The sequence below is a fragment of the Neolamprologus brichardi genome, chromosome 3 (assembly GCF_056152115.1).
Source record: "Neolamprologus brichardi isolate AB-2024 chromosome 3, ASM5615211v1, whole genome shotgun sequence".
Classification (NCBI taxonomy): domain Eukaryota; kingdom Metazoa; phylum Chordata; class Actinopteri; order Cichliformes; family Cichlidae; genus Neolamprologus; species Neolamprologus brichardi.
The window spans coordinates 34,951,863-34,975,129 of record NC_142106.1 but is presented as its reverse complement, the minus strand read 5'-3'; the positions used below and the strand labels follow the sequence as shown (position 1 = coordinate 34,975,129).

General features: G+C 40.7%; 1 protein-coding gene across 1 annotated transcript in view; it reads left to right on the top strand.

The window, feature by feature from the left end:
* The window catches only part of rell1 (RELT like 1), a 36,634-nt gene extending 14,443 nt beyond the window's left edge, over positions 1 to 22,191 (top strand). Inside the window, exons 3-8 of the mRNA XM_006801722.3 lie at positions 681 to 752; positions 8,846 to 8,900; positions 13,609 to 13,857; positions 15,875 to 16,007; positions 19,062 to 19,105; positions 19,184 to 22,191. Of these exons, the coding sequence (XP_006801785.2) occupies positions 681 to 752; positions 8,846 to 8,900; positions 13,609 to 13,857; positions 15,875 to 16,007; positions 19,062 to 19,097 (545 nt within the window). The 3' untranslated portion in view covers positions 19,098 to 19,105; positions 19,184 to 22,191. The remainder of the gene's footprint in view (positions 1 to 680; positions 753 to 8,845; positions 8,901 to 13,608; positions 13,858 to 15,874; positions 16,008 to 19,061; positions 19,106 to 19,183) is intronic.
* The last annotated feature ends 1,076 nt before the right edge of the window (positions 22,192 to 23,267 follow it).

The following is a 23,267-nucleotide window of genomic DNA, read 5'->3' as shown; positions in this document are numbered from 1 at the left end:
CCAGCCTTGATTTGTTTATTGCTGACCACTACTTACCCACGATTTAAATACCAGCTTTTATATGAAAATTTACTGAAGCGCCATCCATTTTTTATCCTCTGATCCAACTCAAGGATGCCGCCTACCCCAGCTGTCACTACTCACTTACATGGACCAGTTTCTCTTTTCTGATCGTCTCCATAATTTTCCTTATAACTGCTTTGATCGTTTGCTCATACCGAGGCTGCTTGTGGCTAGCTCTGAGCTCTGGATAGCTTTAGCTTCAGCCACGTTGCCTTTGTTAAAATTCTGGGTGAGGGTGATTTAGGTGTCTGATTAAGATTAGGATTTTCACTTTGGAGATTTTTTCCGTTTTCACTCATGTAGAAAACTTCTAAACAGTGGAAATCAGATGATATCGGCCTCTAGCCAGTCAATCAGTGCATCTCTGCAGGAGGTTATTAATATAATTCAGGGTGAGGTTGGATGTTGGGTCCTCAGGAAACACCTTTAGACTTTTTTCCTCTTCAGACGCAGGATTTTAGGTTTTAAGCTGCAGGAGTTGTTTGCTCCTCAGTGCCTGGCATAGTTGTGTGAGGCTGACTTTCTTTCAACATGTATCATGTTTCTGTAGCGGGCGACCCTTCAGCTCAATGCCTAATAATACTGATGTTTCTATTCCTGTGTGTTTGTTTTTCCAGAGCTCAATGACACCTTCAGTGACAACAATGACACGGTTGGACAGATTGTCCACTACATCATGAAAAATCAAGGTATGTATTCAAGGCTTTGTGTTTGTTTTTTACATAAGAGCACCTGCCATTTCTGGTTGAAGGTGTGAACCTGTGACTTTGGGGAAATGGCCCCTGTTTGTCCTCCTTCCCTGAAGCGATTACAGCTGGCATTATTGTTTGGTACATTGTCACACGCTACTTGGGAAGGAAGTCAGTTGTGGATTCTGAGCTGTGTGTGTTTTCTCAGACGAGTCTGGCTCAGAAATGAAGCTTTTAGTGGAAGTTCACATTCAGGACAACGGCAGAAGAATCTGAGACCATTTGTTATGACGTAGGTGTTTTCACGCTTTCGAGTACAAGTCACACGAGTGTTTCATCTGCGATTTCATCCCATTCCTTCCCTTTGCAGGAAGCTAAATTCATGATAAATCACTGCAAACGCTTTGTAGCGTGTTATCCTCTGTAATCCTTTGTTGAGCCGCGTTCAAACGCGGCAGCAGGAGAGACGAGGATCGATGGCAGCATTGTGCGAAACACAAACCAGCTTGATTTGTGGCATCCTATGTCTTTACTGACAGTGTGGATTGTTTTCCACAGCACCAATTAACTTCCCATAACTGTGAAGCGATGTTGAACTCAAAGAAGGGTAACAGCTGTCTGTGACTTGACTCCTTAAGAGAGGATGCTTTCATGTAATAGAAGACGTCCTGTTCCACTTGTTCACCCCCACCAAAGTCAAATATGCTCATTTTTTTTCCACTGGCCTGCAGAGCAGTTCATCCATCTTGATTATTTAGTTTTGAGTTGCTCCGGTTTTGTAAATACTGGCTGTAGATGTTTGCCTGCTTGTGAATAAAATGAAACTAAATTGCAGGAGCACTTTGCATTGTTGTGCTCAAGAACACAGCACCTCTTCAAGAAGTCACGACCCCATTACTCAGGGAAAAAGGAATGCACAAGGTAGCGTTAGCATTATTTTCTTTCTTTTGGACTGAGCAGTGTTTCTATCCTGGCATAGCTTGAGCCTCGTTTCACAGGTAGATGGACGCTTTCTTGTGCACAGTGATGTGACTGGTGAAAGACAGCAGTTCCTATATATTTAGTAACCAGGTCAGGCTTCTGCAAGGAGACATTGCTGCAAGAAAGGTGTCATTTAGTTCCATTATGTTCAAGAGAAGACAGCTGATGGCTCCAAAACTTGGCATCTCACACCGATCTATGGATGGCAACTAGCACCACAGGGCAAAGGAAAAAAAAGTTTTGGGGTTGTTTGGTTTTTTTTTCACGATGTGGTCTCTTTAAAAAGTTGAAAAAATGCAGATGACTCAGTCTAAAGTTCAGTTTTAGGTCATTTTTAATCTGGAATTTTTCAAACGAAATATTTACTTCATAGGTTTTCTATTTTTTTTCTCTCTCATGCTACAAACAGACCAGCTGAGACATTTATTTGCCGTTAGCCGTGATCAGCATTTTAAGAATTAGGTGTTTAACACAGAAGTGGCACTACCTCTTGCAGCGGAGGAGGACAAAAGGATTTATTCAAGTGTTTTTGCGGAGCCCAGTCTGAGTTCAGGATATATGTCTGTACAAACTAAGAGTCAAAACAGGCTTTTAAATGCTAAGGTCGAGAATTATACTGAGGCAGGAAAGGAAAGAGAAGAAAGAGACGGTTATACTTTGAAGATTATACAGTAAAATTTAGCAGCGTTCTGCACCAGCTGTTAGGACGCTGTGTGTAGTCTGAGAGGCTGGAAAAGTAGCTGTTCACCCCGGTGTTTGGAGGGTTGAGGGCAGACAGAGGACTCGGTCTTTGACAGCGCTGCTCAAACTTTCCACCAACACTGTTACCTCACACCTCTGTCCAAACGTACTGGTAGCAGGACACAGCGCTTAACACATTTATCAGAACGCCACCATAACTGAGACAATTATTTACTTGAATTCTCGAACACGAAAAATTAGTCTTATTGGTTTAATGTTGTGCTTAATTAATTACTGACAAGAATTCCAGTGTGCCTGCTCAAATTTGGTATAAAATGCATATTTGCCTAATGAATAATAATAATATTATTATTATCAGTGGAACCCCGACTTACGAATACCCCGTTTCATGAAAAATTCAAGTTACGAAGGCACTGAGCGGCAATATTTTTGCCCGCGTTACGGCAAAATGCTCGTGTAACAAAATCTGCTGGCTCTGATTGGCTGAGCCTACAATGCCCACAATGCCTTCCAAATCATGTGACAACCCCTTCGCTGTTCCACTTGAACAACGTATTGTTGTTGTAGTTAGCAATTAGCCTGTAGCCTATCGTTCAGCATCGCCTCAGTCAAAACGCGCTATGGGTGCTTCGACTTACGAAAGACCCTCGGGAACGAATTAATTTCGTAAGTCGGGGTTCCACTCAGGGGCGATTCTAGGATTAGAGCTTTGGGGGTGCTGAGCACCCAGAGAGCTGGCCAGCCAGGCAAGATAAATCATATGATTCTTAAATTCATCAAGTCTCTCTGTGCCTGGGTCCTTGTCTCAAAACATGACATCACTGTTTTGTACATTTTAACACAATTTAATCCCACATTTGTGAAAGAAAAGCAAAACACTTTTTTTGAAAAGTCTGTAACAAAACCATCAAATCTGATAAAGGTTATTTAAATGCTGCTAAAGAAGAATGGATTGGAATAAAAAAATACATATCCTAACCTTAATTACTGGGGGAGAATAATGAATGATGCTCATAGTAAAAAGTAAACTGAGTGCATTTTTTGGACAGAGATTCACTTTTAATGTGTGTGTATAATATAATACAGATACATAAAAAACAGAATAAATTATTACAAATAAAAATCTTTACTGCAGATACTAATTTTACTAATTTAATAATACTAATTTTGTGTTGTAAGATTTATGGGTTTCATGCTTTCATAGTGGTACTTGGGAGAGCCTGACATTTTTATCAGGTGGTACACACTGTAAAAAGTTTAAGAAACACTGATAAGTGTATGTGTGCTTTTGGAAAACATTTAAAGCTGCAGTACAGAATCTTTGAAACAAGCTTAAAACATTTTTAGAATATAAACAGAGCACTCTGCTTCTCTTTACAGCTCCTCACTCCACCAGGGCTGTTTGGCACCTTCTGATAGTGTGCAAATGTGATGTACGTACTGCGGCAGTCATACAGACAACTGGACGGTCCAAAAGTTGGCCGACCTATTACTGGCTGAGGTTTCAGTAGAGTTGTGGCTGAACCACATAAAAATATATTATTAATTTTAATCTCCCCAATCCATTATAATTTTATGTTGGAATGTTGTTAAAGAGGGTCAAAAATGTTTCAACCCAGTTTGTTTAGCAGATTCTGTACAGCAGCTTTAATATAGGGAGGACACAACTTCCAGATTGTGTGAGTAAAATAAGTTTTTTTCTCTTTGTCAGTTTAATAGTTTCTGTTTTGCCTGTCACTGTTCCCTGTCTGTTTTCTTACCTGGTTCTTCCTGACCTTGTACTTTCTCCTCACGTTCCCCTCTTTCCTCTCTCCCTCTTTGGACTGACAATCATACACAAATAGATTGTATTCAATTAGATGATAAATTACATTAATATGAAAAAATTCTATTAAGATCACTAACAAAAAGTCCTCTCTCAGTTTACTTTCAACCAAAAGGCAAATAACCAAACAACATGAACATCTAATAAAAGATATAAATATTGAAACACTGATCCAACATTATTCTTGATTGACGGATCATTTGATTTTACACTTTTACCTGAATGTGGCTCCTTTTTAAAAAAAACAAAAAACAAAACTACCTTATATCCATTATGAACCTGGCTGTCTGTACAAAAAAATGGTAAATGGCCTGTATTTGTATAGCGCTTTACTAGTCCCTAAGGACCCCAAAGCACTTTACACATCCAGTCATCCACCCATTCACACACACATTCACACACTGGTGTTGGCAAGCTACATTGTAGCCACAGCCACCCTGGGGCGCACTGACATGTGTGCGCCCCAGGGTGGCCCCAAAACACACACACACACAACAGGAGTTATAAGGTTAATGGGCATTTGGTCAGTTAGCTAGTTAGTATCCATTTAAAACAGGACAGTGGTAACAACAGTAGGCTACGGACAATTTTAAGTTTTAGATTTTAAATAGGTTATATACATTTCAATGGGAGCAACACGATGGTCAAATGTCGCTGACCATCGCTACTACAGAGCAGGACGGATTGTAGGGTAGCAAACATCGTTGGAAAACACGTTTTCAACACTGCAGGTTACCTGGTGTAATGTTTTTCAGCTAAAAAGAAACATGGCCTGACTCCTACCTAACTATATAAAGAGTAACTGAAGGTTAAATGCAGCTAATATGTCCTGTTTTAGGCCAGGCACTTACAACTCCGCTCCTCTGCGTTTCAGCCACCATCGCTCTGGCAGCAACGGCGCTAGAGCCAGAGCAGGGAAGAGGGGAGCTGGAACAAACCATTTTGGGAGAGGGGGGGAATCTATACTTTTGTTGTTAAAATGTTACGTCTCAACGAAGTACTGTATGCTTTTTATATTTTTAGCAGTGTGTCACACAAACAGCAAATATTGTCAAAAAAAGTAAGAAATCTTTGGGGGTGCTTTGATTCATTTTTGGGGGTGCTGAAGCACCCCCAAAAATGGGCTAAAATCGCCCCTGGTTCCACTGTAATATGATTTTTTTTGTTTGAAAGAAGTTTTTGACAGGCTTGTAAAATATTTCTGTTTTATTGGTTTTATGACAGGTTGTTTGCTAAATGTAAGCTCTGTATAGAGAATTTATAAATACTGTATAGCAGCAATCCCCGGGCCACAGACCGGTACCAGTCCGTGAGTCTCGAGAGTCGAGGCGTGAAATTTATGGTTTTCAGGGTTTTTATTGTTAACTCTGTTTCCCTGGGTCTTTTCCCGAATTGTAGTTGTGTGTCTTATTTTAAAGAAATATTTACACGTTACCATAGCGACCAGAGAGCATTAAGGGGCGGAGAGGAGGATGTTACTCTCAATGCTGTTGGCGCATTTTCAGGAGGACGCTGCTAATGAAGTTACACAATTACACAGTGAAATGACGTTTATTATTATATTTACAAAATACCACAGTTTTTGTCTTGGTCGTATCATTTTATTTTGCTGTATTTATCCGCGACACCTTAAAGGCCTGTGAAAATATTGTCTGACATTAAACCGGTCCGTTGTGCAAAAAAGGTTGGGGACCGCTGCCGTATAGCACCCATCTATAAGAAGTTATATCATATAAGACTTGAAAATGTGCCATGTCACTGTTGATTCTTTAAGTGTAATTCAATATTGCACTTTGACCCAATCCTGTGATACACAAAGCCTGTATCGTCCCATGGTGGTGACTGGCCATCATTGTCCTGAGCTGTACGTTTGCTCTGGGCTGATTCACGGCTGTTTTATGAAGCAGTCATGCTCGCAGGATTCTGATTATCGTGACTCGCCTACACGCTGTCAGTCTGCTGTAGAGTCAGCACGTCATCGTGCTCTCTTTTTTATAAATATCTGTTTTACTACACCTTCTCTCACCCTTCAACATTGCTCAACTGATGGAAACTTGGCCGATGGTTAAGATTTAAAAAATAAATCTCTGTAGCTGTTTTTTTTCCTCTCTCTAATGAAAACAGGAAGTTATTGTGTCCACTCAACATTTTTGCAGCAACAGCCGTTTCAGTCTAAATAAAGAGAGGAGGAATTGAATGCTATAGCATGCACCGCTCTGATGGCTGATCAGACGAAGGAAAACACTGCCCTCTACTGATCAAACAAAGGAAAAGTCACTACCATGTTTGCAACCAGTGGGAAGTACTTGAACATGTATAGTGTGGAAAAACTTTACTCATTATTATTGGTATTGTTGGTCAGATATCATTTAAAAGTAAAGTTCTTCATTATTTGAAGTTAATTTCACTTTATATTTTCCACCTGGTTTTCCACGCCCAGTAGTGCGTCCCACTCAACAGTTTAAGAACCACTCAGCTACACTATTAAGACAAGTAAAGAAGAGAAGAAGATGTTTGAGAGTTTGAAAGCTAAAGAGTTGCTAAAATGTTTACTGCAGTTTGCTTCAGCAGTGTCACATACCTCACATTTAGGCACATAACTGCATGTTTTTAACCTCAAGATTATGTTCTAGGAATATTTCAGAGAGTTTTTCAGGGAAAGTTGCCTTGAAGTTGAAATCTTCAAAATGATCTTCAGGGAATGATTTGTAAAGGGTTACAATAACATCTACAAGGATAATTTCCTCAAAATTATCCTTTTTCATCCAATAGTTTACTTTGTAAAAGACGTAAAGGAACATTATCCGTTTCTAAAGTGATGACATAGTGACCCCTTTTTCCAGGTTAGTTTCACTTGGTTTCCAGAGTGGGTGTCATTATTTAGTTAGCAAAAATTAAGCTAAAATTCAGGAGCAGTACACAGTTCACTACTTCCACGAGTTTAGAGGTTAGCCAACTGCTGCTAGTCAAATACACATGATTAATTTATCATCAGCAAGTGTGAGCACCTGTATAAAAGCAGAGGTTTTGATAGTTTGCTGCTCTGGAGCATTCAGGTGTGTTTAACTATTTGTTAGCACAGTAGCAAGGAGGAAGGATGACGATTTTAAAGAAGCAACTGTTCCTGTCCATCCATCTGAGAAGGGTTATGAGGGCATTTCCAAACAATTTGATATCCATCAAAGATGATTAACAAATGGAAAACATTCAGCTGTCAGTGATCCCGGGTGTGGGCGACCCGGTAAATTCACTCTGAGGTCAGACCCTCAGAGAAACAAAAACCCAGAAGCTGTATCTGAGACTCTACAGGCCTCAGTTGGCATGTTAAATGTTAAAGTTCATGACAACACAATTACAATTAGTTACAATAGAAAAACTGAATAAGGTTGCCAGGGGAAACCCTCTTCTTTCTAAAAAGCACATGACAACAATGTTTAACTTTTGTAAAGTTGCATCTTAACAAACCACAAGACCTAGCTAGCGCTATGTTTGGAGGAAACCAAATCGACCATATCACCACAAACACCTCATACCAGCTGTGAAGCACGATGGAGCAGGGGTGATGATTTGGGCTTGTTTTGCAGCCACAGGACCCGGACACCTGGCAGCCACTGAGTCGACCAAGAACTCCTCTGAATACCAAATTACAATGACAAAATACTGTCTGACAGCTAAAGCTTGGCTCAAACTGGTCATGCACAATGATCCCACAGTAGCAAATCTACAACAGAATGACTGAAAAAGAAAAGGAAGGACTAAAATTAAGAGAGCTGTGCATGAACCAACAATAGGCCAACATTTTATTTTCTTTCTTCTGACCACTACTCATGCTAGGGCCGCCTTCTGGCAAAAACAAGTAGATAATGTTTATGCACTAAAATTAACATCCGTTCACCGAGGCTTCCTTCATGACACGAGGAGGAAGTTTGAAGCAGACGTTTGTGAATGCTGATGTGAAATCTTAACATGAAACTCCTACGTCCACCTACATGAGTCATCTGTGTTTGTTTGTCTGTGTGTGCAGCTCATTTGTCACAAACTCTGCACAGATTTCTTTATCTGTGTACACAGCGGGCTGTCAGTGAAGTCAGTGAATGCATCGAGGCCGGGCCTTGGGGAAATGTGTCTCTGGGAGCAAATTATGTACATCTACGCCTGAGCTACTTTGTCTGCAAGCAGAGGTCGGGCGCTGTTGATCGTGCGCACTGTGAGAATTTTTCAAACTTTACTTCCGAAGGCTGCGTTCTCGACGGTTATGTGGAAGTTTGAAACTTTTCAGAGTCACACTCTGAAGCAACTTTGCTCCAGACAAAAGTTTTCACGGTCTGGCAGATTCCTCCCACCCAGCCGAGGTTTTCTGTGTACAGTTGTTATGTGTTCAGTGATTGCATGTGATGTGCCGTTTCGCTGTGTTAAAGAGTTAATCTGCTCGAGCCATCTTTCAATAAGCACTCTGCTTTTGAAGTCACTGGAGCGTACTCCTCACTAATTCCCAACACGACTTTTATCTCCCCCCGTCTCTCTCCCTTTTTTTCCCGTCTTTATAAGCGTGTAACTTTCTCTCTCTCTCTCTGTCCCTCTTTAGCAAACTCTGATGCCCTAAATGCCATGATTCATGAAAACAGCATTGATTCGGATGGGTAAGTGTGATCTCACGCTGTGAAGAACAAATCCATCTGTTATTAAAAAGGCTTTCTGTCTGTTAATTGGGCAAAGACTCTGTGTACTAACTGGCTTGACCACCAGGTGGCACCATAAGCCTCCTTGAGACTCTATGTGTCTGAGTGTGTCTGAACTGAAAGCATTCAGAGCAGGACAAGAGGCAATGAGGCCACAGTTTCCTCCTGATCCTATCCACATTGGCAGGGTCCGATTGGGGACACGTAGCTGGGGACCATTCACAAAAAGCCACTGTGCGCCACTTCACTGTATTGTGGGATTATTAAAACATAGTAACTGGAGCTGCTGACATATTTCCTCATAAGATTCTTGGCTGTAAAATCAAGTAATTAAACAGAGTGAAAATATAAGAAATGCTGGAGGCTTAAGAACAGCAGAAGCGTTGGATGGTTAGTCAGTCGAGTCACTTATCACTTGTTAGAAGAATAATGTTCACTGTAGACTTTGAACTTCTGGTCAAATATAGAACTATAGACATTTATAGATCAAATCTACAGTTAATTGTTGGTTAACAAAAACTTGGCCTTAGCAGATGGCTGCCTCTCTCTTAGCCTGGGTCTGCTGGAAGTTTCTTCCTCTTAAAGGTAAGTTCTTCTTCCCCACTGTCACCAAGTGCTTGACCAAAAGGGATTGTTGGGATTTTCTCTCTAGTATCGAAGGGACTTGACTAAGCAATACAAAGCATCTTGATGTGTTTATTTATGTGAATTGACTTTATATAAATAAAATGGTATTGAACTAAATTAAATTAACTGACAAAATAAGTGAGAGTAACTTTTGAAGTTAGTAAACCTTAGAAGGTCTTTCATATATATAGTGTCTAATCTGTTAAGCTGAGTTATTAGCATATTGGCTGTATAACTTTCTAGTTTGGCTAAGGGTATTTGTAATTTATACAGTTAAAAATGTGTATTATGTAGCATTATTAAAACAGTTTTATGACAACTAAACTCATCATCATAAATGTCTTTTCTATAAAAAGTAGTTTGAAAATAGAATAGAATAAATATTAGATTTTGTTGCACATGTACAATGATAGTAAAGGGCCATTCTAATCTGAAATGTGATGTTACCTTTGTTTGTGGTTCCCCTTGTGTGTAAATCAGGCTGCCAAGCAAACTCCAATCTGATTTAAACTTTTGTTTGGTATTAGCTTTAGCTTGATGTCGCAAATATAGAAATCTAGTTCCCGTTTTAAAAACCTTTAAGTTGTTTTAGGGTCAGTTGAAAATATAAAGAAACTTACATAACATAATGCTAACTTGCTTAAGATAGCTTAAGTTGGCTAGCTAAAGCCAAAGTCCTTTGAGTCTTGCCACTTAGCAGTGCTATGAAATACCTGAAGTTCCTTATTTGGTGGTCATTTTGGACTATTTGAATTAACTTTACTTTTGAAGGTCACCACAGCATAAAAGCTATATCTAAAGAATCGGCAGTCAAAACTTGTTTAGCCATTTGATCTGAGCTGCCTCAAATAACATTCAAAATGTTTTTCGTAAGATGTTTTGACCAGTAAATGTGGAAAGAATACTGTTGTGTATTCATCACCCACTTTCACAACGTAGATGGTGGTAAAAGATATATTTCTGCTACATAATTTTTCTCCCATAGATTATCATTATTCATTGAATAGCGGGTCTCCATGTTAAACGTGTGTTGCGGCTAACAAAACACGAAGCTGTTGGTCTGCTAGAAATCACACTATATACAGTATGTGACAAGAATTATTACATTAAATCACTTCTAATAGCTGCTCTTGAGATTAAATGGCATGTCTAGTATACCATGTGAAAACTGGGCAGCTATGCGCTAAAGCAGCTTTAGCTTGCTGCCTGTGGCCAGGATCACCCAGTAGTATAAAACCTGATGGCCTGAATGCATATGGAGTGTCTCCCACCACCCGTAAAAGAGCTATGACACGGTGGAGCGTGGAGGTGACGTAAAGACATTACTGGGAGTTCATAAGAGCTTGTTGTGTAGCTTTAAGTGCAATAAAAGCTGCTGATAGCGTTACAACTGGACTCCCCCAACCAGCAAACACAGGATGATGGGCTTTGGCCTAATACTCCTCTATAATCTAGCAGACTTATTTTGATGAGGTCGCATGCAAGCCTGTAACTTAATGTCTTTACTCCTTGGAGCAATCATACCTCAAACAGAGAAAATCAGTGCAGGGGAAACACCGCTCACCGTCCCACCTCCGTCCATACAGAGCCATGAGCTGAGGAGTGTACATTAACAACTGTAGTGGTGCTTTGCCTCTAATACAAGGGGAGAAGGAGTTGGGCAGATAGATGGATTAGAGGAGGAGATGCTTGTGACAGTAGGAGTCTAAGTAAATAGAGTTAGTGGAGTATGTTTCCCCCCTCTCTGTATCTCTCTCTCTCCTGCTGTCATCTTTCTCTCTCCGCTTCATATTGTGCTGGGCGGAAAGGAGATAAGAGAGGAAAGGTGTTTTCTTTTGTTGGGAGAAAACAGTGTGGATAAATGGTAGCCGTGTTGCATCTGCCAAGGATTAGGTACTGAGGTATTCTGCTGTGTCACACAGAGTGTCCTGTAAAAAACGTATTAATACATAAAGGGGAAAAAAACTAGAAAAATCTGAATTCACACACAATCCCCAGCGTCACTTTCATGTGTCTCACTTCTTCAGTTCTCTCTCCAAATGTTTTCCTTCACATATTTCCACCCCTAGTTTGCCTTTCACTTTTTCATTTTGTTCAGATGGCTCTCTGTGGCAGTTTCTCCTGCTGTTATGTCCCGCATCTGTCTTTCTCTCTCGCGCTCTCTCAGCCAGGATGGGCAGCCTGCCAGTGGATCACTTAGAGATGGCAGAATAGGAGGGGAAGAAAAGATATCAGTGGGGGTAATTTATTGGATACTTGGGGAAGGAGAGAGGGAGGAAGCAGGAGAGAGGGATGGAGAAAAGGCTTCAAGGAGGAGAGTGACTGACTGTAGTGTCGCCAGGGCTCGCTATCTGCCTCTCCAGATTCAGTGCTTAACTTCCGTTCTCCTGCCATCAGTCCTCCACCACCTCTCTACCGTCCTTTAGTCCCTCTCATCATCTTTCCACAGCAGTCCCTGTTCTCGTCACTTTATCTCCAACATCATGTCTTTGGTTCTTCCGGTGGACCAAAATCACATTTCATACCCTATTATTGGCCAATGACTCCATCTGCAGTGGCTGTATATGTTTATGAGCTGTCACATTTCTTGGAATAATTTTTAAAAGGCATTAAAGGCTTTCAATGTCCCAATAACCAGATTTGTTGAGGCTTAAAAGTACATAGTGCTCATTAAATTCGATTTAATTTTATTTATATAGTGCAATATCAACATCAACAATAACAACTCTCGTCTAAAGACTCTTTTTTATCCATCCATCTATTCTCTTCCGCTGTCCTTATCAGGGTCGTGGGGGGCTGAAGCCTATCATAGCTACCAGAGCACTGAGCACAGGTATGAGCACAAAGCAAAGATGACGATTGATTCTACTATAGAAACATGAAGAGGTAGAAGCTGAGGCTTTAAGCTTCATCACTGCCTTTGTTACCTGTTGAGGTTCAGGCTCTGGCTGCTGGGCTGGGGTCTGCATGTGCTCGGCTTTACCATCACTCTGGGTTCTTGGCTAGCTTAGTGTTAGCGTGCTGTCTGTGCAGAGGCTTGCAAAGAGCTGAAGCAGTAGAATGCAGCTGTTCCTGTCCTGGACACACACGAACTGAAATCAGCTGATTGTAGCAAGTACACGTTTTTTTTCTTTTCTATTTGCCAGGCACGGATAATCTTTGTAATACCAGTCACCACGTAATTTTAACTGTAGCATAATTACTGAATTTAGTAAGATAACGCATTACAATACTGCATTACTCAAATATGTAACTTTGTTGCAGTAATGCCACCTATGCACCCAGCACTGGTAAAGACTCCACAGTATTAGAAAAAAAAAACCTAAACAAAGATGGCCTCCTTTAAGCACTTTTAAACTACTTTTAAAACCTCTAGCAGAACCAGGCTCAGGGAGGAGCAGCTATCTGAGGCGATGGGCTGGATGTGAGGGGAGGGAGGACAAAAGTCACGCTGTGGAAGAGAGCCAGAGATTAATAATAACTAATGATTAAATGCAAAGTGGTGTGTGAACACACGGGGAGTGAATGAAGAAGAAACTCTCAGAGGAGGAAGCTGGAGACAAACATCATGTGACGCGACACCCTTCGTGTCTGCGTTGCTTCTATTTGTGGGCTTATCTAATTGTTTACTTATGGTGTGTCTGAAACTTCACCTGCAGCCGAACTCTGTGCAGAAAACTGCTTCTATTTTTCTTTAAAGATAATCACTGAGGGTGATTGTTCTCAAAGAGCTTGTCAGTAATTGTTTTGAAGTATGAAATATTGATGTGTCATTTCTGCAGCGGCGGGCTGCGATAAGGGAAGCACTGCAGAATTCAGCGAGCTTAAATGCTCTGGGTAAAATGGACTGAAGTCTTTAGCTCGTGTTGGGGTTTGTTCCTCTTACCTCACATTTTGGATGTTTACAGTTGTTGACCTATAAAAGATTTTAGTTCACTTCACAATATTAATATTGTATAATTAATTCATGAAGGCTTTTAAAAAGTGGCAATCTGAAGAAAGAGCTGCGAGGATCACACATTTCTCCTTCTTTATCTTCAAGTCCTCCGCTCACACCCACCTCCCCCGGCACTCCCACTCCTCCAATGACACCTGTATCGCCGGGGGCGCCCCCGGGAGCACCCAAGCACACCTGTAACCACCTGCACACCATCGGGGGCCTGGGAGGCAACAAGAACATCTGCACCCGCTGCAACCAGAAGAAATGGCCGCTAATGAGGAAGCCGTCGGCCCGCAAAGCAGAGCTGCGGCACAGTCACTGTGTGGAGGTCACAGTCCTGGCTGTAGGCAGGTGGGCAAGTGTGTGTGTGTGTGTGTTTGAATCATAACTGAAGGACAAGACTGGGTGTATTACTGCCTTTTGATGATTTTCCTGCCTTTAAAATGTTCTCAGAATCGCATCACGAGGTGGTTTAATTAGCAGAAGTAAATGAAAAATGACACACTGTTTGCCCCAGAGCGACACTAGGCTTGAGTGCACACAGACACACACCCGGCGCTAACAATCAAACATTAACTCTTGAAAATATTCACACTTCATTTAAAACGCACAAGCATTTCCTGCACTTTGATACCACACTGGGAGGTCAGAAACTTGTGGTCAGACTGCTCCACGTGCAACTGTTAGCAGCACAGGTCCTCACAAAACTGAGACACGAACATTAATAAGCAGCCTTCTAATATCTTATTCAGGATATCACCAGGACTGTAATGTTGACTAGTGAGTGTTCACCTAACTCTAAAGCTTTAATCAATGACAGGAGCTATTCTTACAATTTAATAGACATCAAGCTGCTTGCAGAAAGCATGTGTATTTGGTCCCCTTGTAGAAAATCATCACAACCACAGACAGTATAAAACATGACCTAGCTTCAGGTTGGAAAAACAAATCCTCAAGTACCTGCATTCTCTCTTAAAGCCACCAGATGGCGATAGCTGTGGTTCCAAAAAGAGTTCTGGTCCTGTAGAAGTGTGTGAGAAAATTAGTTTCTGATATCACATGCTTATTGGCTAATGAGTTGTGGCTGACAAGTCATTAACCAGCGAGCGACCCGCCCCTCTCCATCACATTTGTTTTTTGCAAATAAAATGGTGTTAGCAAAAACGCTTTCTTAAACCAGCGGACAATGTTGTAACAAATGTGAGGGTACCATAGACAGATAAAACGGTGGAATCACAGTGATGTCACTGGTTAGTGTCTTATTTTAAAAAAAAAAAATAAAAGTATCAAGCATTTTCGCTCTCGCCTGCTTGTTGTTTAGAAACTGGACATGGCAAGGAGCAGCTCTGACTGAGCTCTGAGAAACCATAGACACTGCATGTTCATTGGCGAACAACTTTTGATTGAAAAGCTCTTAGCCAATGAACATAATCCTATTTTCTGGCTCTGGTATTGACCTGAAACTGGCAACTGAGCCCATAATGTAATCAGAAAGAGAGCCGAGGGCTGTTGAGGAGGACAAGTCGCCCCCTACTGGTCATGAGTGCAAAGGATGCAGCTTTAAGGCACTTCTCCATCGGGTTCACCTATGTCCATCTTTTACAATGTCTGTGCAGGGAATTTGGACACCCTCATCATCAACCCAATGATCCTGCAGTGTGCAGGAATTTTTCTGGTTCTTCTTGTGTTTGTGTTCAATGTCCAGACTTTTAGTTTCAGTAATTATAAGAAGCATTCACCACAGTGAGAATTAAATCCTGGCTGTGTACTCCCATCATAAATCTAGTCCCGCTGTGTCCTAGATCCAGTTTAAAGTAAAGAGACCATTTCTCAATCCACCAGTGAGGCCGGGAAAGTGTGCAGCCTCTTCGCCGTCACGCAGCCTTCCTCAATGTCCCGCTGAGAGCTGATTGGGATGCGAAGAGGTTTCTTTTCATTTGCGCACTTAGATGAATGCTGCCGTATGCAGAGGGGTCAGCATGACCTGGATACAAATATTCATTTGCTGATTTAATTAAAGCTTTAGAGTGGGCGGATGAGAGAGATGTCATGTTTAGGTGAGTAAGAAACCAAGAAAGAGTGTGTGTGTGTGTGTGTGTGTGTGTGTGTGTGTGTGTGTGTGTGTGGCTCTAAGAATGTTTTTAACTTGGTCTTTTTCCATGTAAATATAATATTTATGAAGTGCCACCTAAATTCTCTTTTATTTTTAGGTAAAAATATGATTCTTCATGCACTCTACTGTATATATGTAGTCACTGTCATGACAGCTGCTTAAGAACAGGGGTTTGAGCCAGCTCTGCGACCTGGACCAGCTCTCTCATTCGGATCGCAGGCTGCACAAACATTCAAACCCTTCTATCGTTCTCAGGTTCCGCGTGACAAAGTGTGAAAAACCAACCAGGGAGCGGCGAACTCTGCTGATATTAGATTCTAACGGGAGCGTCCCCGCATCACCCACAGCGGTGGACCCGAAGAGTCGACCAACATTCAAGTTCCCTCAGGTGTGTGTGTGTGATGAAAATGTTACCTGTTTCTGCTTTTGTCTTCCCTGCACAAGAGCTCCGTTTCTTATGTATTTATAAATATTTGTGTGCACATATCTCACATTCCTCTCTTTATAATATGCACTATATTACTCAACCATCCACATCATTGCATTTAGTTGTTTCGGTCACTTCAATAACAAAAGGTTTATAAAATCAAGCACCTCACTGCTATGATGTGGGGCTGATTTTCAGCATTTGGTCTCAGCCCTTTAATGCTTCAACATAGCGAGATATCTTGGACAAGTTCACGCTCCCAACTTTGTGGGAACGGTTTGGGGATGACCCTTTCCTGTTCCAACATCACTGCACACCAGTGCACCAAAGAAAGGTCCATAATGACATGGATAAGAGAATTTGGTGTGGAAGACCTGAGAGTCCTGACCTCATCTTGATTCAACACCTTTGGGGTGAATTAGAGTAGAGACAGTGAGACAGGCCTTCTACAACATCAGTGTCTGACTTCACAAATGTGCTTCTGGAAGAACAGTAAAAAATTCCCATGAACACTCCTAACCCTTGTGGAAAGCTTTAGAAAATGCCTGAAGGTACTGAACTATACGCGACCTGTCATTTCGGCTCTAATTTTGTGCTTTTAGGTAACAAGTCAGTAAAATGCCTGCAACACTTACAGTAGAAGTCTGCAAACACTCAGGTCCAGATGGAGATTTGACCTCAAATGCAGCGTCTTCTAGTGAATAAATATAAACACATGGCACTACAGAGAAATATTACTTCTAGTATTTTCAATAAGAATAAATGCGATAGAGTAAAAGCTGCATTCATGGACAGTAGTTTTTAGTTTCTGTTCACTGATGCTGTTTATTGCAGTGGCTGTAAGAAAAAAACGAATAAACGAGTCTTTAAAAAATTCATCACACAGAGGTGGAGAAAAAAAGAAGACCAGCCTCCGGCCTGCTGTCTTCTGTTTACATCACAGGAAGTCTGGTTTATGAAATGCTGTGCTCCAGGTGATCGTGAGCAGCATTCGCTCGTCTCTCCTCGATGTCTAATTTAGTGTTTACAGGAACAGGAAGCTGCGTTGTCCTGTAGCTGCCGTTAAACAAAAGAAATTTCCTCACAGATAACGTGTTTTCATATTCTTCAAACAAAAACAAACAGTGAACAACAAAAAAAAGGTGCTTTCAGGCGCTTTGCAGCAAACTGCATAGGTCTTGGTGCTCCTGCTGTGAAATTAGCCATCAAGGTGAATCCTTGATCATCACATTTAATGTTCATTCACACATGTGAGCATTTCTTCTTGATGGATGCTAGCTGTAAACAGCTTGTCCTAATCGTCGCGCGACTCTGTTTTACGTGGCTGTGTTTTTGGTTTTTTGCTTGTTTGCAAAGCCAGAGAGAGTGAAAGATACCGCCGAGTGACATATGACATGGGTGGTAAATACTTTACAGGGTTACCTAGGCAACCAGAGACTGGAATGTCTGCTAGTGACCGACAATCGGCTTCAAAGCGATGTGCCTAATTTAGCTTTGCTTAGGTTCAGTCTCAGGCTCTACTTTTACAAGATGAACACTTACAGGGAAGCTCTTATTGCATGAACAGCAACCTGACGAGTTGTTCTCTACTCCAGGAGCATTGAGGTTGGCAGCAGACCGTGAGAACTGGACGGGTAACCAGCTCTGACGGGGGCAGTTGGCTCAAGTTGCTATTTAAAAAAGAAAGCTACGTATATGTTCTGTATATTTACAGCCATATACAGACAATGCACTCTCTGAGAAATGTTGCCAGAGACACAAAAGTGCAGAAATATCAATTCAATATCAGTTGCAGAGGCAACGCCAGAGATGAAAAGGAGAGACGTTTTTTCCTTCTGCATTAGTGGATCAGTGAACTCGCCACACACTGAGTGCAGTCCTCAACACTTTTTTGTTTTGAAGTCTTTGAGTACGGTCATTCTTTAAAAGTGGCTGCACATGCTGATGAATGAGACATGAGGGCTACTTCACAAAGCACTAAACTAGAAGGTGTCAAACATAAGGGCCCGGGGCCAGGATTGGCCCAGGAAAGACTCCATTCTGTCCCAGCGGACAGCTTTGGAAATGTGAAAGAGGGTATACATTTTTAAAATTTAACCGTATTTTCATAAATTTTACAGTTTTTCCTGCTGATAAAGGTCATTCACACAACACCAACATGATCCAGTAATAGATAAACAATTAAATGACATGAAAAAAATCAAGTTTTTCATTATTATTTTTTTCACACTGGGTAAAATAATAACAAAAATAATATTCAAATAAAATAGGACATTTTCTGTGAATAAACAACATCTGTGTTTTATAATGACAGGACATTGTGGGTAGTGAATTCCCAAAACATTTACTGTAATTTTACTCATTTATTTCTTACAGTGTAGGCCCAACAGGTTTCTTTCATACAGTCCACAGACAGCCCACAGCGACCAAAGTGGGCTGTATGTGCCTGACAGTGTAAGCGGACTGTGACATTTCTTCACTATGACTGCGAACCCAATAACTTGCACTTTATTTCATGTTAACTGTTATTTTCCCTGGTTTCCCATTTGGCAGTTTAAGCTATTTCCTTGACTTTTTTGGCTTCAAAATATGTTTAATGAATCATTTGACTAATTCTAATTCCTTTTAAGATGCACTTCAAAAGGGTGTAGACTGGTTTTACTCTCGTTAAACTTTGTGATGCAGAGTTCCTTAAATTTGTCTTTCACAAGAGTTCACCCTTCAGTCATAGTGAAAATCCCCAGCAGATCCTGGGTTATTTAATATGAGAGTCTTTGCTTCAGGCTTTAGTACGCGCCTTACACTGAATTGACATCCTAACCAAATTTGTTTTAGGGTAGAGAAACGTCCAGAGATGTTCAATTTGAAGCCTTAGAAAACGTTTAGCATCCGTGTTTGTTTCATTTTCTGTCAGCTTTCATGTTGACTTTTACCTTTCTTGGATGGATTTTATAATTTTTTATTATTTTATTTGTTTAATGTGTTAATTAGTCTGTGTATTTTTCTCTCTACCAGGAGCAGACAGACAGCGTGGACCAGGGGAAACGATAGAAAACCAGGTAAAGTGTGTTTGCATCGGCTGCACACGTGTCTTAATTTTTCAGAGCTGTTTACATATTCTTTTATATTTCTTACAGCTATTAAAAAAGCAGAAGAGGAGCAACATCTGGACACTTTTTAAACCCAAATAAGAACTTTCAACATCAGTGCAGGAGGGACAGATGGATCCGGGAATCGTCCCCCTGTCCTGTCGCTCCACAGGGAGTGATGCGCTGCTGCTGCTGCTGATGGTGGTGATGATTTTACAAGTAGAGATGGCTCAGGTGTGTCTACTTGAAATGGTAGCTGGACAGCAGTGCCTTGCCCAGTAGTGTCAAAAAGTAAACGGGGAAAAAAAAAAAGCCGGGCAACTGCTTGATGTAACGATGGAGGCTCGACCAGCGCTGTCCCTCCCAAAAACTACAGTCGTACTCCTCAAAAAGCAACTGGTCCGTGATGTTTGTGCATTACAGGTTAACAAGGAGGTTTTAAACACGTCATCACTTGGTTTATTTGTAGAACTAAATCCCAGGAACAGGTAGAGCCAGTCTGTGAACCAGTTCAGGTCATCATTTACCAAATAGGAAGGAGTATATCGTGGCCAGACGCTAACTGGGAACATTAGCAGGCGTGACCAAAGTAAGGTTCTCACATCCTGTAATCATATGAACAGGATGATAAACTGTCCTCACAGTGCATGTCAACCTGATTGTCCTTTTTAATAAGAACTCCGGGTCAAAGAGCAAATCGGTTCAAATATTCAGACACGAGCCAGTCGCTGAATGTTTTCTGTTAGTCTGTTATTTCTGTTCTTTTTTGTCCTGTGCAGTATCCTGCTAATACATTCAACTTAGAAGATATTAGCATACATTTGGAGTCCTAATTCTGACTATCTAGCCTCCTTTTAGCTCTGTTTTTGGTCTCCACCACCGTGACAGAGAATTAAATTGAAAAAGCAAAACCTAAAAGACAAACTGAAAGCAGCTGATACACATACTGCACTGGTCCCACTCTAGATTTGTTTTGTTTTTGCTATAATGTATCCTTAATAACAAAAATACAGTTTGTATCAGTGTTGTGTTATATTAGCGTAGAGAACACGTCTGAAACACATTCTGAGTTAAAACCTTTTGTAAACACATTTAAGTAAAAAGGGCAACGCTGTGATGTAGTGAGCCTCAATATGAACCGTTGATTTTTTTTTGAGGCTGTTTGTTTCCTTATCGACTTCGTTCTGCCTTGACTTAATTTATCAAAGCCTTTTTTTTTTTTTTAAATTTAGCCTGGATTTATCGTATTTTAGCTTGAGCTGCCTTTATTATATTCCATCCTGAGAGCAGATACTGCACAAATGGTTTAATCCATTGTGGATTATGTTATCAACGGGCCCACCAGGATGTAAGCCTTATTTTCTCTTTCTAATGAGATGTGCCTTTCGTTTCTAAACGTGCTTGTGCTCGCACAGGTGCGTCAAGGCAAAGGTCAGATGGTAGGTGCTGTGATTCATTCTGTTTTTTGTATCAAGAATCGTTTACTGTGCAGAGCAGTGTACTGAGTGAGTTACATCTTTAAGGAAATGGTCTTATTGTGAATGTAACCTCTTAAAGTGAGTACGTGTGGATAGACTAGTGCCATGGGCTGATGCAAGATGAGGTGTGTACTCATTTTTACTCTTTATCCTATCACTTTTGTGGCCATGCTAACTTTGCTCTTAACCTCTAAGGAAGTGGGCAAAAAGCCTATAAACACAGTGGATCATGTTGCTTGTGGCCATAATTTCGGCAGGTTTGCTCTGTGGTCACCAAACCAAAGACATCTCTGGGAACATTGCACTAACGTAGATCAGCGTAAATATGATGTTATGTCAGAGTTTCATGTTATGTCATCAAATACAATATTTTAAAAATGTAAATGTAACGCTTTTCCATCGTGATTCTGTAATGGTGATCCTGGTCATGTACCAATCAGATGGTCGGCGGTTCTATCCCCGGCTCTTCTGGTCTGGATGTAAAAGTATCCTTGGACAGGATGCTGAACCCAGAGTTCCCCTTAAATAAGGTTAAAAGCACTTAAGCATAGAAAAAAGTGCTTACATGAAGGTTAAGCGGTGTCACAGGAAGTGCTCGCTACAACAGTTGGTCATGAGCAGCCGTTTCAGGCTCCTGTTGTAGAGGTAACACTGTTGTATGTTTTTACTAACTTATCTAATGTGAGTCAGCGGTTTCCTGTGCTCTCATTGGTAGTCGCTTCTCTCGCTAATGTCCAGGCGGAGAAAAGTTTAACTCAGGACCCGCCAACTTTTCAATGTGACTCTCATCTCTACGTCACTTTTAGTCACTTCCTGTGTGGACGCCCCTTAAAGAAAGATGTTATTAAGACGTTTTTCCCTGTGGTTAAAACGGTTGTATTGATTGGCTGATTTTTAGCACCTGATGTAGTCCTATAGCAACAATGTTTGTATCAGAGATGTTTCAGTTATAGTCTGGATTTTTTTTCGTCTTTTCTAAATCGTATTGCAGATGATGCAGGTGTCAGTGACTTAGTATTTACAACAATCTCAGCAGCATCTGCAGCTCATGTTGCAGGACAGCGTGATAGTAGAGTAGAGGCTCAGAGACGAGCGATCGCTCCAGTTGAGTTGTGTGCAGACTGGAAGCAATTAGCAGCGACCAAAAACTGTAGAAAGTGAATGCTACTTGGCAACTTCAGGAGATTACACGCAAAAGATCCAGGTGAGCAACTGAAACAACTACCAACGAGAATAAAGAATACCTATGACTGACATACTTCCTGGTAGCAAAGACATTAGGGGGTTACCTGGGTAACCATATCCTGAAATTACTGCTTGTGACCAATGATCAGCTTCAAAGTGATGAGCCGGTTGCGTCCTTTGTGGACGCAGTTTAAGCTTTTTGCTAGTTTCAGAATTTACTGCTGGATTGGCCCGTGAACTAACACTTATTTTTTACTTCAAAAATATGCATCTGCCCCAAAACTCCAGTATTGGTCTCACCCAAGTCAAAGGTTTCCCACCCAGTCAGCATCACTGACTGCCAGAGATGGGCAGTAACGCGTTACTTGTAACGCGTTACTGTAATCCGATTACTTTTTCAAGTAACGAGTAAAGTAAGGGATTACTATTGCAAAAACGGTAATTAGATTACCGTTACTTTCCCGTAGGAACGCTGCGTTACTGCGTTACTAAAACCATGATTTTCTTGCGAGAATGTCTCATGACAGTGACGTAAGCGAGTGCGACGTTCGTGACAACAGCTGTGTGCAGATCAACAATGGATAATATATCGAGTGCGGGAGAGAGTATGAGCGTGCAGCGTTTAAAGCGTGGAAGTACTGACCTTACTTTGAGTTTGATTCCGTAAAAAGTGACAAAAACATTAGTGTCCGCTGTGCGTGAGAAGAAAACTTCTTTTTACAGCGAAAAAACCCCCTAAACTTCCAAGCAAGCAACGAGTAGCTACGACGTAATGAGAAACTCACAGAGAAACTGCGGTATCCTTCCACTGACCGCTGCGGCACACCTGCACCAGGATAAACCTCCGCCTACTCTACTCCTGCTTTACAGGTGAAAATAGAGCAAAAGGACCGCTAGTCTTTGACTTTATTTATTTTCTGCTGTGTTTTACTTGCATCTGAAAGAGTGAGTGTAAACACAAAAAAATAAATAAATAAAAAAAAAATTATATATATATATATATATATATATATATATATATATATATATATATATATATAATTTTTTTTTTTTTATGTGCTGGAATGTGCAGAAAATAGGTTTAAATGAATTTCTTCAAGTCAGAGAATGGTGCATATAATTAAAATTTTGCTTCATGCATAAAGTTAAAAGATTAAAACTAACAAAACAAGTTTTAAAAAGAGACTTTTCCATTTGATTACATTTTGTATGATGGATTATGTAGAAAAAGTAGAATTGGGCTGAAAGATCTATCGCTTTATCACCTATTCAGGTTGTAAATCATGTTTTTAAAAAGTAACTAAGTAACTAAGTAACTAAGTAATTAATTACTCTTGAAAATAAGTAATCAGTAAAGTAACGGGATTACTTTTTTGGGGAAGTAATCAGTAATTAATTACTGATTACTTTTTTCAAGTAACTTGACCAACACTGCTGACTGCACCCAAAGTTTAATCATACTTCCCTAC